Source organism: Crocodylus siamensis, chromosome 10 (genome assembly GCF_052110815.1).
Source record: "Crocodylus siamensis isolate JL-2025a chromosome 10, ASM5211081v1, whole genome shotgun sequence".
In the NCBI taxonomy this organism is placed as follows: domain Eukaryota; kingdom Metazoa; phylum Chordata; order Crocodylia; family Crocodylidae; genus Crocodylus; species Crocodylus siamensis.
In genome coordinates, this window is record NC_143404.1 from 34,619,303 (window position 1) to 34,634,035 (window position 14,733).

General features: G+C 47.9%; 1 protein-coding gene across 1 annotated transcript in view; it reads right to left on the reverse strand.

Annotated features, from left to right (window-relative positions):
* The window catches only part of DNAJC18 (DnaJ heat shock protein family (Hsp40) member C18), a 38,642-nt gene that overhangs the window by 15,242 nt on the left and 8,667 nt on the right, over positions 1 to 14,733 (reverse strand). The window contains exons 5-6 of the mRNA XM_090064231.1: positions 4,831 to 4,943; positions 2,642 to 2,751 (exon numbers count right to left, since the gene is read on the reverse strand). Of these exons, the coding sequence (XP_089920357.1) occupies positions 2,642 to 2,751; positions 4,831 to 4,943 (223 nt within the window). The remainder of the gene's footprint in view (positions 1 to 2,641; positions 2,752 to 4,830; positions 4,944 to 14,733) is intronic.

The window sequence follows — 14,733 nt, forward strand, 5'->3', positions numbered from 1 at the left end:
AAGGAAAAATCCATGCCAGCCCTTTCCCTGACTGGACTCCTCTCTTAGGCACCAATGGATGAGCAGGCAAGTGTCCCTTCACTCAAAGACTAGGCAGAACTGTGCCAGGCACTCCCTCTCCTTCATGCTAACCAAATTACCGCTGCACAGTTCCAGATCCTGCTGGCTTACAAGAAACTATGTCAAAAAAGCATAGGCGGTGGCTAATAGGGCTCAGCTCCCCAGCAGGTGTTACCTTAGGGCAGCCCAGCCACAGGCTGCTGCTCCAGGGGGGAGGGGCAGGCACATTCAGCTACTCTGCACACTCACAGCCAGGATCACAGCCAGCCCAGCTGCAGGCAGGTACATTTCTTTTAATCTGTTTTTCTTATTTCCAGGGACTGCAGAGGCGGGGGGCCAGAGGGTAGATCAAGACCCCAATAGTGAAGGAGAGAGTGGGGTAGGGGAACATTGAATCATTCACCCCTGCCCCTGGCCCACTTCCTCCTGCACTGCGGGGATTGTCCCACAACCTGACCTGGCTGGGGCCCCATTCACTGTGAATGGGGCCCCGGCCAGCCAGGTCATGGGATAATCAGAGCCTCGCGGCTCATCCAGGAGTACAGGGTAAGGGAGCATATGCTCCCACCTTGGTTCCCCTGCAGTGTGTACAGCAGCGGGAGCTGTCCGCCCGCACCCTTGAACAAGCCATCGGGCTCCGATTGTCCCATGACCTGGCCCTGTCCTGAGGGCCCTGTAGGGAGGGAGCTCGGCTGGAACGGGGAGGGAAGCAGGGCGGGAGCTCAAGCCCGCACCCTGAGCCTGCCCCGGGTACAGATCTGGGGGCCGCGGGTCTCCCCTGCCCCCTTGGAGTGTGCACGGCAGCAGGGAACTGTACGTCCCCCTTCCCCTCCCCTGGACGAGCCACCTGCAGCCTCACTGTGCTCTTCACTGTAGCCCTGCATCCATACATTGTGGCCCCAGGCCCCAAGCTCCACCCAGCTAGGCAGCAGACTCAGCCTGCACCTGCCATGGGTACAGATCTGGGGAGGAGTCCTCCCTGCCCCCTGGGAGTGCACACAGCAGTGGAGAGCTGCCCCACCTGAGCCTGCAGCAGGGGGGGAGCGGGGCAGGATGCTGCAGACCCGGGTCTGTAGCCCTGGCAGTTGGGACCCCCCTCCAGCAGGCCTGGGGGAACAGAGGCACCAGCAAGACTATGGGGGCTGTGGGTGAAGAGTGAAGAGCACCAGCTGGGCTGGGGGGGGGCTTACATTTTAATCACAAGTTTTGGGGGTTTTGGCAGATAATTTGTAATTTTTTAATCAGAGAAACCCAGGATCCCTGGTAATTACAGTGCATTGGAGCAGACACAATTAATCGAGTGTACTAGAATGTGCTCTCTCCCTGGCTTTTGCTTACTCCCTTCTCCCTCTCCCTCCAGACCCCAGACAAATCTGTAGTTCTCGAGGATCGCTGATGCTCAGGTGCGGAACAAGGCAGTAGCTTCTGCTGTGCCAGGCAGGTGGTGGCATCAGAACCTTCCGACGGTGTCACAGCTGATGCTGACACCCACCCAATGCAGCAGAAACTCCTGCCTGGGTCCACAGCAGAGTGTCGGGACTCCTGGCAAACTGTAGCTTTGGCCAGGTTCTGGAGGGAGCGGGAAGAAGGGAGGGAAGGAAGGGAAGAGTGGCAGACAGAGATGCCGTCGCTTGCCCTGTGAAGCAGTAGCTCCTGCCTGGGTCCACAACTGATGCCACTGGCAAGTTCCAGGTCAGGGCTCTGGGTGAGGTGGGAGCTTTCACCATGCTGGGAGAGCAGTGACATGAGCTGTGGACGCTGCCAGCAGGTTCTGCATCCAGGCTCCTGAAACTGCCTGTGGTGCCCACAGGTAATGCTGTCACCTGCCTGATATGGTAGAAACCCTGCTTGGGCCCATGGCTGATAGCTGATGCTGCTGGGGCAGCAGCAGTCCTGCTCACCTGCCTGGCACCATGCAGCAACTGCAGTCGCTGGCTGTCCACAGGCCAGATCCAGTAAACTGTCAGCCATCTGCCTACAGGCCACATTGAGTTGGTTGGTAGGCTATATTTTGCCCATCCCTGGACCAGATGCATCACAGAATGCTTGGTGTCTACATGTAATATTGAATTGGTTCACTGTGGACTGGGTTAAAAGTACTCAATTTTCCAGGGACGTTTTTGAACTGTTCTAAGCAGCTGGTTTGACAGATGTGTGTCTGCCCGTTTCGTGTTTAAAATGTATTTAAACCAACGTAAGTTGTGTGTGTATCCCTAGCCTTTTACAGGGATAGCTCTTTTCTTACCAGGGGTTTTGCTGGCATAGCCACAGCAGCAAAACTGCAGTGCAAACAAAACCAAAAAAAGTGCTTTATACCAAATGGTGAGCCCTTGGTTCAGTTTCTAGCATAGCAGACTCTACTTTCTATTCGCTGCTATTATGGTAGGGCTAGGAAAACCTATTACTACAAACAGGACCAATGGCATTTCCTTAATTACAAAGTGATAATGTATATACTACAGAGCAGAAGTGAACAGTTCATAAATTCTATCGAATCCAACATCTCCCCACCTCCCCACTTAAAGTTATTTAGGACAGGTAGAAATTAAAAAAAAATAAAATAAAAAAAATTCTGACTTACGATTTGTAGAACAAGCTGAAGGGTGGGTTAGTGGCCATCAGCTGCGTTATAACTGATACAATTATGATTATGAAGACTGGCATCAATTGAATAAATGCAGAGTATGTATTCTGAAAAGGAAAACCACAGAGGATGATAAAAGCCAGATATGGAATATAGCCTATTTACTCAGAGAAATCAAGATATAATTTCCAGGTAGATGACACACTAGATGTTAAACTGACAAAAAGAGAGTTTAGGACAAGTGCTGTATTTAAATTTCAAAATAACTTTATAAAACACGAAGTTGATAAAACATATATATTTCTCCTAGCAATGTTTTCATGGAGTTTCTTTAATCCATAGTTCCATTCACAAGTATAGACACCCATCAAACACAACACAAATAAATACATTAGTTAAAGAAACAGTGCACAACTAGCAACAGTCTGCACTTGTTAATTCTCTGCAGTTTCTAAAGTTACCATGCTAGCTTTTAAAAACCATAAAACACTAAGATGAACTTTCTGCCCAAAGTGAATAAAACTCTTCTCAATGGTTTTGGTTATTTGCAATATATACTGTGCTATGGAACTCAATATATTTATGCCTTTAGTCTGTTTGAATAATTTTTTTAACTAAGCAACAGAGGTGCACTGATATAGCGGTCACGAGTTGTCAACCAGAGATACTTGGACAGGTCCTAGGGGGTACGTGCAGGCGGGTGGGGATAGAGTGCCACCGTCTCCCAGAAGCAGGGCTGGGACAGGGCGAGGACAGCAGTACCCCTCTGCTGCCGCCACACCCCAGCCAAATAAGCTTCCCCACCCTGGCCCTGTTCCTAGGAGGTGGTGGCGCTCCGTCCCCCAACACTCACTTAGCATCTGGCCCATGGTGAGGGAGGGAGTGGGCTAGGGGCAAGCGCTGCCCAACCAGGGCAGTGAATGGGTCCCTAGGACTAGAAGTGGGTCAAAGCTCCAGGCAACTCATCCAGCGGTGGGGAGTAGCAGGGGCAGCTCCTTACCACTGTGCATGCTCCTGGGAGAGGCATGGAGGGCATGTACTGCCCTGAATTTGTGTGCACTTTGAGGGCAGGCTGCCCACTGCAGGCTTAGGGTCAGGGGTTGCGCCAGCCTCTTCCTGGTGGTGGGGCTGGGCTGGGGCCTGCCCCAACCCCCTTGCGCCCCAAGCACAGCCCCAGCCTAGCACACCTGCCAGGAAGAAGCTGGCGCAGCCTTTGGCCCCAAGCCCTTGCCCCATGCACAAATCCAGAGGGGCATATGCCCGCCATGCCTCCCTAGGAGGTGCGAGCAGTGGCTGTGCCCTGGATAAGCTGCTTGTGGCTCTGCCCTGCACCCTGCCTCAGGGTCCCACATTCACCACCTTGGCTGGGCAGCGCCTATTCCTGCCCCTGCTCCACTCCCACCCTCACTGTAGGGGCCTCCCTCTGTGCTCCCCCATGCCCTTTTTCCAGACTTACCAGCAGGATGCTGCTCTTCAAGCTGCTGGGCTACATTCCTGTAAATCAGCTACTGGATCAGTATTAGCCGATACAGCTGGTTAACAATTGGCTATCGGTATCGGCCAAGAAAATCTTTATCAGTGCACCCCTACTAAGCCATTTTAGTTCAGGTAAATTATAAATGGCTATAGAGACCAGAGTCTTCTGATGTCCATAAAACAAATACACCTAGTGTACACCCCCCTCCCCACCCCCAGCTGGTGCTTAAAAGAAAAAATCCAGTCTCCCACCGTGCCTCAATCATCTTTGCTTTTAGAGTACTGAATGCAGTTGTAGCTATTTAGGCGTTAACGGATGTAGTAGGATTGCCGCTATGGAAAATCATTGTGAAAACGTGTATGAGAAGAACACTTGTCAGCCAAAGCACAAATTTATTTCATGTTAGGCCATACAACTGCCATTAGAATATAATTATTTACAGCTACTTAAACACCTTTGGACAGGTGACCAACAGGTGAAAGACCCAAATGTTCTTTATTAATTTTGAACCCCAACAGTAAGATTTTATTTAATGGATACTTCCAAAAAAATAAATAAGGAGAATGCATGCATTTAAAATTGTCTATTCTAGCTACAGAAATATTACTGGGTCTAGAGATATTCTCCACTTTAATTGTAATTCCTGAAAATAAGTATACCAACTGCACCCATGAAAATATATTTATAACAGTTCCAATTTCCTGGATACCTGAGGCCTGTTTTCTTCCTCCTCTTGCTCCTGTGTCCATGCCTTCTCAGTCCGATGCCGCCGTGGGTAATAGCGGGCATCTGTTGTTACATTTGAAAACATATGAATATTTCCTATTAAAAAAAAAAAAAAAAAAAGGTAAACTTGTCATTTTCACTCAACTGCAGTCATCAATCATCTGAGACGCTGGTTTTCCTTCAAACATGGTTTAGATAAATAGATATTCTTGAGATGTCAGACTATAAACTTCAAATAATATATATCAGATTTACATTCTAACACTGAATAGGGCAACTAGCCAGAGAGTGAAGCATCTAGGTGCACTGGTGTGAGAAGTGAAAAGTCTGTGAAATCTGACATCAAACAATGTAATTTACCAAGAACACATGGGAGGCCCATTAAGGTTTTTATACTGGAAATTCTGCTTTTATGCTAGTTTTAACATGCTCATTTATGAGACTGTATTTTGTTTTGGAACCTAAGGCTTTATGCTTCATCATTCCCAATCCATAAATTATGCTACCCTTAAGTACTACATTTACTTGACTGTACTAATCTGTTCTTATTCTTCAAGTTATCACTGGTATCACTTCAGAATTTTATAATGAGGGAAAAGATATAAGAAAAGTAGCTGCTTGAGGAAGATACAATTCAGGATTTGCTTTCCTTGCAAGATGTAGAGATACACCAGTGTACATAGCAGAATTATTTCTAAAATTTTTAAGTTAGAAGAGAAAAAGTACAATTAAAAAAAACTATTAAGTATTTTAAATTGATGAATTTAGCATCATGTGAGCACCTGAATAGATTTCATAGACATAGATGTCATAGACATTAGGGCTGGAAGGGACCTCGGGAGATCATCGAGTCCAGCCCCCTGCCCAAAGGGCAGGAAGTCAGCTGGGGTCATAGGATCCCAGCAAGATAAGCATCCAATTTACTCTTGGAGGTGTTCAATGTAGGTGCTTAAACCACCTCCGCTGGAAGACTGTTCCAGACCTCGGGGGCTCGGACAGTAAAGAAATTCTTCCTTATGTCCAGCCTGAAACGGTCTTGCAGGAGTTTGTGACCGTTCGACCTCGTCATCCCTTGGGGCGCTCTGGTGCACAAACGTTCCCCCAGATCCTGGTAGTCACCCTTGATAAACTTATAGGTGGCCATCAGATCACCCCTGAGCCTGTACTTTTCCAGGCTAAAGAGTCCCATGTCTCTCAGCCTATCATCATAAGATCTGTTTTCCTGACCTCTGATCATGCGCGTGGCTCTCCTCTGGACTCTCTCAAGCTTCTCCACATCCTTTTTGAATTGTGGAGCCCAAAACTGGACGCAGTACTCCAGCTGCGGCCTCACCAAGGCCGAGTACAAGGGGAGAATGACGTCCCGGGATTTGCTCGAGAAGCATCTATGGATGCAAGCCAGCGTTTTGGTCGCTTTACTAGCCGCAGCATCGCATTGCAGGCTCATGTTCATCTTGTGGTCAATGATGACCCCCAAGTCTCTTTCTTCTGTAGTGCTAACCAACGTAGCACTGCCGAGCCTATAAGGGTGCTGCAGGTTTTTCCTCCCAAGGTGGAGAACCTTGCATTTTTCGGTGTTCAACACCATGAGGTTCTCGTCTGCCCATTTGCTGAGCTTGTCCAGGTCAGCCTGGATCACCCGCCTGTCCTCTGGCGTGGATGCTTTTCCCCAAAGTTTGGTGTCATCGGCGAACTTGGCCAGTCCACTCCTGACTCCAATGTCCACATCATTAATGAAGATGTTGAACAGTATGGGTCCCAGGACAGAGCCTTGAGGGACCCCACTGGTCACAGGGCACCAGAATGAGTGACTGCCATCAATCACAACCCTCTGGGTCCGACCACAGAGCCAATTTCCCAGCCAGCGGATCGTGGTGGAGCCAAGGCCACAACTAGCCAGTTTGGCTAAGAGGTGATCATGGGATCAAAAGCTTTTTTGAAGTCAAGATATATGACATTAACCTCTTCTCCCTTGTCCAGGTGATAGGTCACCTGGTCATAGAAGGAAATGAGATTGGACAAGCAAGACCTACCCACAACAAACCCATGCTGGCTATCCCTTAGAATGTTAGCCTGGGCCAGTCCCTCAAGGATGGCCTCCTTAATAAACTTTTCTAGGATCTTCCCCAGGATAGAAGTCAGGCTAATGGGCCTGTAGTTAGCCAGATCCACTCTCCTCCCTTTCTTGAAGATCGGCACCACATTGGCCTTCTTCCAGTCTTCGGGCACTACACCAGAGCGCCAGGAGTTTTCAAAGATCCGTGCCAGGGGCTGGGCTATGACGCTCGCCAGCTCCTTGAGTACCCTGGGGTGCAGATTGTCAGGGCCAGCTGACTTGAAGGTATTCTTCTCAAGGTGTTCCTTCACGAGGTCAGCATTTATGGAGGGTAGGGGATCCCCATCACCCAGATTTCCCTGTCCCATAGCAGGCATGGGCATCCCATGTGACTGATGAAAGACTGACGCAAAGTACCTATTTAATAGGTTGGCTTTTTCCTGGGGGTCAGTTGTCAGTTGCCCCATCTGGTTTAGCAGGGGTCCAACATTGCCCTTGCTTTTCCTCCAGCTCCCCACATATCTGAAAAAGGACTTTTTGTTGTCCTTGATGCTTGAAGCTAGTTGGAGTTCAGTTGCAGCCTTGGCTTTCCTGGTTTGCTCCCTGCAGGACCGGACCAGTACGGAGTAATCCTTGGAGGTGAATCCCGTCCTCCATCCTTTGTAGGCTTTCCTTTTTAGCCTCAGGAGGTCCGCTAGGTCCCTGGAGAGCCAGGGGCGCTGCTGTGCCTTCTTGTTGCCTTTCCTCCGTGTTGGAATAGATTTAGCTTGTGCATTGAGGATCGCTTCCTTGAGAAGCAACCACTCTTCTTGAACTCCCATCTCCCTGGGGTCATGGTCCCTGAGGGCCTGACTGACTAGCCTCTTGAGCTTGTCAAAGTCAGCTTTTCTGAAGTCAAGGACTTCTGTGTTGCCGACTGACTTGCCAGCTTTACGGCGGATGGTGAAGGTGATCAGCTCGTGGTCGCTGTCACTCAGCTTCCCATCGATCACTAGGTCGCCGATTAGGTCATCCCCCGTAGCCAGTACCAGGTCGAGCAGCGCTTTGCCTCTCCTTGGCCCACAGACTTCTTGAGTCAGGTAGAGGTCATCCACGCACGAGAGAAAGCTTTGTGACCGCTCGGATTTTGCTGAGTGATCTCCCCAGGAGATGTCCGGGTAATTGAAGTCACCCATGACAACCAAGGTCCTGGAGCAAGCGACCTCAGTCAGTTCCCGGGCGAACTCCTGGTCAAGCTCAGGACTTTGAGTGGGAGGTCTGTAGTAGACTCCCACCGTTGTGTCCCCTGTGCCGAATTCCCCACGAATTTTTACCCAGAGGGTCTCTAGCTGTCCATGCCGGTCGCCAACATCAGCTTGCAGGGACATGTAGCTTTCCTTGACATAGAGAGCTACACCCCCGCCCGTTTTGTCAACACGATCCCTCCTGTACAGGGTATAGCCCTCTATACCTGTGGTCCAGTCATGGGTGGAGTCCCACCAGGTCTCCGTTATCCCAATGACATCATATTTCTTTGCACTGAGCAGGAGGACGAGCTCGTCCTGCTTGTTGCCCAGGCTCCTGGCATTAGTGTACAGGCAGGCAAGTGTGCCCTTGGGGCCTCTTGCCTTGCCCACAGATTGTGCCAGGGCTGGGGTGGGCTCCCTTAAGTGCCTTGGTCTGCTAGCTTTGCAAGCATCGCTCTACAGGCCAGCAGTGGCAGTAGTCCCCCCACCCCCAGCGGGCTTAGTTTAAAGCCCGGTGGAGCAGGTCAGCCAGCCTGGCTGAGAAGAGCCTCCTCCCCAGGGGAGAGGTGGAGGCCATCTCTTCCCGGCAGCTCGCTGCCTCTCTCGCCAAAGAGCGGGCTGTGGTCATGGAAGCCAAAGCCTTCCCGATGACACCAGCGCCGCAGTCTTTGGTTCATCGCGTGGATTCTCCTCTCCCTCCTCAGCCCATAGCCCGAGACTGGGAGGATTGACAAAAACACCACCTGAGCTCCCAGACCCCTAAGCCCCGTTCCCTACTCCCTGTAGTGCCTCATGACCTGGCTGGGGGTGCTCCGAGCCGTGTCATTGGTGCCCACGTGAACAAGGAGCATGGGGTAGTGGTCTGTGGGCCGGAGGAGCTGCGGGATCCTCTCCGCAATGTCTCGGATGCGGGCCCCCAGGAAGCAGCAGACTTCCCGGGCTAAGGGGTCGGGGCTGCAGATTGCCCCCTCAGTGCCCCGCAGGATGGAGTCTCCCACAACAAACACCTTTCGCTTTGACTTGGGGAGAGCAGGGGCAGTGGCTGCGGTTGAGCCTGGGTTGCCTGCGGGAGCCGGCAACTGAGCAGGCTCTGCCGGGGCTGCAAGAGGTGCGAACCTGTTGCTAAGCTCCGGCGAGGGAGGGGCCTTGGTGCGGCGGGCCTTGGGGCCCTTGACCACCTTGGTCCATGCCCCTGACTGGGCAGAGCGGGAGGTCCCAGAGTCCTCCTTAGTCGTGGAGAGAGACGGAGCTCTCCCCTGCAGCTCCCGGGGGAGAAGGGCCTGGCAGTAGGAGTCTATCTCCTGCTCGCAGTCCCTGATGGCACGCAGTCTCTGGACTTTCTTTTTTAATAAAGGAACTCTACCACAAATGTATGCCAAATCCAAGCATTTCTCCAATCATAATCATAGAAATACATTCTCATTTTTACATCAACACAAAATTAAAATAGTATTTTACACTTTTTATGGTATCCTTCATCTAAGGTTTTCAATGACTTTGTAAACATGAACAAGTTAGGACTGGAACAGAAAAGGCAAAATCCTTTTGTGACCTTTAAAGATGCCCATGAAAGAAGATGAAGACACTCTAGCAATTAGTGTTTTAACAGGTTAATGACTCACCTGCATTATTTAAAAAATATGCATACATTTGCACAAACTCAGTTTACCAGCAGCATTAATCATTAAGAAAAAGATTAATTCAGCCAGCCAAAAGAAGAAGGAACACTTTTCTCTACCTCTAGTACCTTTGGGAACATATCCTAATATCTTTGCAAAACCTAAGCGAGTAAGCAACTTTCGCAGTACGCATAACTTTTTCAGTAACTTCAGGCTATTTCAAGTCATATAGGAACAGAGCAAGCTGCAGAAACTCAGGACCCTCCCCTATAGCAGTGGTCTTCAAAGTGGGGTGCACGCACCCCAGGCAGTGTGCAAGACAATCCATTGGGGTGCAGGAAGAAAATATTAGAATTTCTATTTATGTATATTTTTTATCTAAAAAATAAAAAAGAAATTAAGTTTTCCTAATATTTAATATATGGATTGACACTGGCGCCCTCACTTGGTCCGTATGTCAGACGGTCACGTGTCACATAGGGTACGCGAGTAGTACATGTATATAATTTATAAATAAATAAATATACATATATTGGGGGTGCGTGCTCAAAATTTTTTTTTTTACCGATAGGGGTGCGCGATCAAAAAAGTTTGGAGACCATTGCCCTATAGCACCTGGCAGCATTCCTTCCTGTACTGAGGGGCCCAGCCTGAATGCTGACACTGTCCACAACAGTTGCAGTACATCATGTGAAGAGAGGCAGTCTTTTTTAACATTTGCATTTGTATTCTTAACTTCAACAACAGCATATATCTTTACATTTTAATTCCCTTTGTTTATTCATACTGGAAATGTATCTTAAAAATTAGAATAACTAAGAAAGTTAGATGGTTTTAGGTACTGTGCAAATGAGCTTTGCTCAACACCAAAGGTTTTCAGCTCAGATCCCCAGAAAAACAAACAAACCTGAACTAAAGGAATATATACTCTCACACCACACAATAGTATAGTGCTGCAGCCTAAAACAGAAAGGTTGCTTGCTGCACTCGCACAAATTCTGTTTTCATAACATATCTTGACTACAGTTTTTAAATATCTTTATTCCAATTCACATGACTAACCCTGTTTTCTTGACATTCTTCTGGGAAACAAAAATTGGGTATACTTCACTTGCTCAGAACACAGATAAATGGATCTTCCTCAATTTAAAAAAAAAACAAAACACAAAAACGCTTTTCAAGTAGGACAAGATTGGAAAAGCTCATCTAATAGTAGTTTTTGGCAGGAAGTTAGAATTTACTGTTAGCAAGAGACTGCAATAAACTCTCTACAGCATAACTGTAATTGCTATAAACAGAACTATAATTTCTATTAATTCTCCCATTTACTTGATTGCCAAGAGTAGGGTTGAGTGTTTCACTAGTATTGCTAACACCTAAATTCCTCTTCCAGTTTCCTGTCCTAGACTGTTAAAGTGTTGCTGTATGCTGTTGAAAAGCAGCCACATTCCAAAAATGGGTAAAGAGATTGGGATAGACAGGTGTGACTTCCAGCAAAGTCAATGGGAGTTATGCAAGTTGATGCCATGCTGAATATGACCCAGAGTTCATAAATTTGCTGGTAATGTCTGTAAAGCACTTTAGGATCCTTTCAGAAAGATGCCATAATATATCATGAAATTAAAGTCTAAATAAGTAATGAATCTCCCTAAGCTGCTTTAGGTTTTAAGGATTTGGGTGTTAGCAATTGTGAAGCAATACACAAGTACTAAAAAGTGTCAAGAGATCTCTTAGCAGGGAAAACAGCTTTTACTTAAAGCATGTTTAAAAATGTATTTGTTTTTAATCCAACTCAGCATGCACCTATCATTTTTCAACATAACTTGCAATATTTTTAAATGCAAAAGTTGAAAAAGTATGGATTCAGATATGCATGTTGCACTGCTGCAAGTGTATAATCTTTTCCTGTACATATTAATTAACATTGGAGATACACAGTGACACTTGGCAGGAACTCTAAAGGTATAGGTAAAAGTTTTCATTTTCTATAGTATCCTAAATAGTTCCTTGCACAGTCACGGAACTATGACGTGATTGGAATAACAGAGACTTGGTAGGAGCTTGCATGACTAGAGTACTGTCATGGATGGGTATTAACTGTTAAGGAAGGACAGAAAGGGAGGAGGAAGAGGAGGAGTTGTGCACTTTATGTAAAGGAGCTGTATGATTGCTCAGAGCTCCACTAGGCCTGTTGACCCTAACCCAGAGATTTTCAGAGGAGAGAGCAACAAGGGTGATGTCGTGGTAGGGGTATACTATAGTATCACCAGACCAGGAAGATGAGGCTTTCTTCAAACAGCTAGCAGAAGTTTCCCAATAACAGGCCCCAGTTCTCATGAGGGACTCCAATCACCCTGACATCTTCTGGGAGGGCAACACAGCAGTATGCAGGCAATCCAGGAAGTTTTTAGAGAGTGCTCAGAAGATTACCAAGTATAGCAGACTAGCTTGGCAGGAAACTCTTCAGTAAGCTAAAACATAAAAAGGAAGCTTATAAGAAGTGGAAACCTGGACAAAGAACTGAGAAGGAGAATAAGAGTATTGCTGGGGCACGCAGGGATGAAGTCAGGAAGACCAAAGCACAGCTGGAGTTGCAATTAACAAGAAGGGTTCTACAAAATGTCAGCAACAAGAGGAGGATCAGGGAAAGTATAGGTCCTTGACTAAATGGGGGAGGCAACCTAGTGACAGAGGATGCAGAACAGGCTGAACTGCTCAGTGGCTTTTTCACCTCAGTCTTCCCAGGCAAGATCAGCTCCCAGACTACTGCACCTGGCAGCAGTTTGGGGAGAAGGTGAGCAGTCAGAAGTGGTTAAGGAACTAGTTAGGGACTGTTTAGTAAAGCTGGACATGTAGAAGTCCATGGGGCCAGACATGATGCACCCAAAGGTGCTGATGAAGTTGGCTGATGTGATTACGGAGCAGCTGGCCATCACCTTTGAAAACTCATGGTGATCGGGAGAGGTCCCAGCTGATTGGAAAAGGGCAAAGTGTCCATTTTAAGAAAGGGAAAAAGGAAGATCCAGGTAACTACAGACCAGTCAGCCTCACCACAGTCTGCAGAAAAATCATGGAGCAGATCCTCAAGCACTTGAAAAAGAAGGCAATTGGGAACAGTCAGCATGGATTCACCAGGGGCAAGTCATGCCTGAACAAGCTGATTACCTTCCATAATGAGATGACTGGCTCTGTGGATGCAGAGAGACAAGCGAGTATGGTCTCTTTTGATGCGGTCTCCCGCAACACTCTCACAGGCAAGCTAAGGAGGTATGGGTTGGATGAATGGACTATAAAGTGGATAGAAAACTTGCTGGAGCATTGGGTTCAGAGGGTAGTAGTCAATGGTTTGATGTCTAGCTGACAGCCGGTATCAAGTGGAGTGCCCCAGGGGTCAGTCCTGGGGCTGGTTTGGTTCAGTATTTTCATCAATGACCTGGAAGATAGGATGGAGTGCACCCTCAGCAAGTTTGAAGATGACACCAAGCTGGTGGGGAGGGAAGTAGTAGATACGCTCAAGGGTAGGGCTAGGATTCGGGGAGACTTAGATAAATTGGAGGATTGAACAAAAGAAATCTCATGAGACTCAATAAAAATAAGTGCAAGGTCTTACACTTAAGACCGAAAAATCCCATGCACCAGTACAGGCTGGGGACTGACTGGCTAGGCAGCAGCTCTTCAGAAAAGGACCTAGGGGTAACAGTGGAAAATAAGCTGAATATGAGCCAGCAGTGTGCCCTTGTTGCCAAGAAGGCTAACGGCATCCTGGGCTACATTGGCAGGAGTGTTGCCAGTAGATCAAGGGAAGTGATTATTCCCCTCTATTCAGCACTGATGAGGCCATGTCTGGAGTACTGTATCCAGTTTGGGGCCCCCCACTACAGAAAGGATGTGGACAAATTGGAGCAAGTCCAGCAGAGGGCAATGAAAATGGTGAGAGGGCTGGGGCACATGACTTGAGGAGAGGCTGACAGAGCTGGTCTTATTTAATCAACTTAGCCAGTTTTCTATCCATCCTACAGTCCATTCATCCAGCCCATAGTTCCTTAGTTTGCCTGCAAGAATGCTGTGGGAGACCATATCAAAAGCCCTGCTAAAATCAAGGTAAAACCACATCCACTGGTCTCCCTGCATCCACAGAGCCAGTCACCTTGTCATAAAAGGCACTCAGGTTGGTCAGGCATGACTTGTCAGTAGTGAATCCATGCTGACAGTTCTCTTCCAAGTGCTTAGAAATGGATTCCTTGAGGATCTGCTCCGTGATTTTTTCTGGAGACTATGGTGAGGCTGACTGGTCTGTAGTTCCCTGGATCCTCCTTCTTCCCTTTCTTAAATACAGGCACTATGCTCGCCCTTTTCCAATCAGCTGGGACTCTTCCAATTCCCATGAGTTTTCAAAGGTGATGGCCAGCAGCTCTGCAATCACATCAACCAAATTCTCTCAGCACTATTGGGTGCATCCCATTTGGCCACATGGACTTGGCTATTTAGAAAAGCTGGACATAAACTTTTCTGCATCCTGCCACAAGGTTGCCTCCCCCATTCAGTAAGGGACCCACACTTTCCCTGATCCTCCTCTTGTTACTGACACATTTGTAGAAACCCTTTTTGTTACCCTTCGCGTCCCTTGGTAGCTGCAACTCCAGTTGCACTTTGGCCTTCCTGAGTTCCTCCCTGCCCAAGCAATACTCTTATTCTGCCCCTTAGTTGTTTGTCCAAGTTTCCACTTCTTATAAGTTTCATTTTATGATTTAGATTACTAAAGAGTTCCTTGCTAAGCCAAGCTACTCTTCTGCCATACTTACTAGTCTTCCTGCACATCAGGATGGTTTGTTCCTGTATTTTCAGTAAGGCTTCTTTAAAGTACAGCCAGCTCTCCTGGACTCCTCCTCCCCTTCAGACTGGCTTCTCAGAGGATCCTGCCCATTAGTTCCTTGAGCGAGTTAAAGTCTGCTTTTCTGAAGTCCAGGGTCCTTACTCTGCTGCTC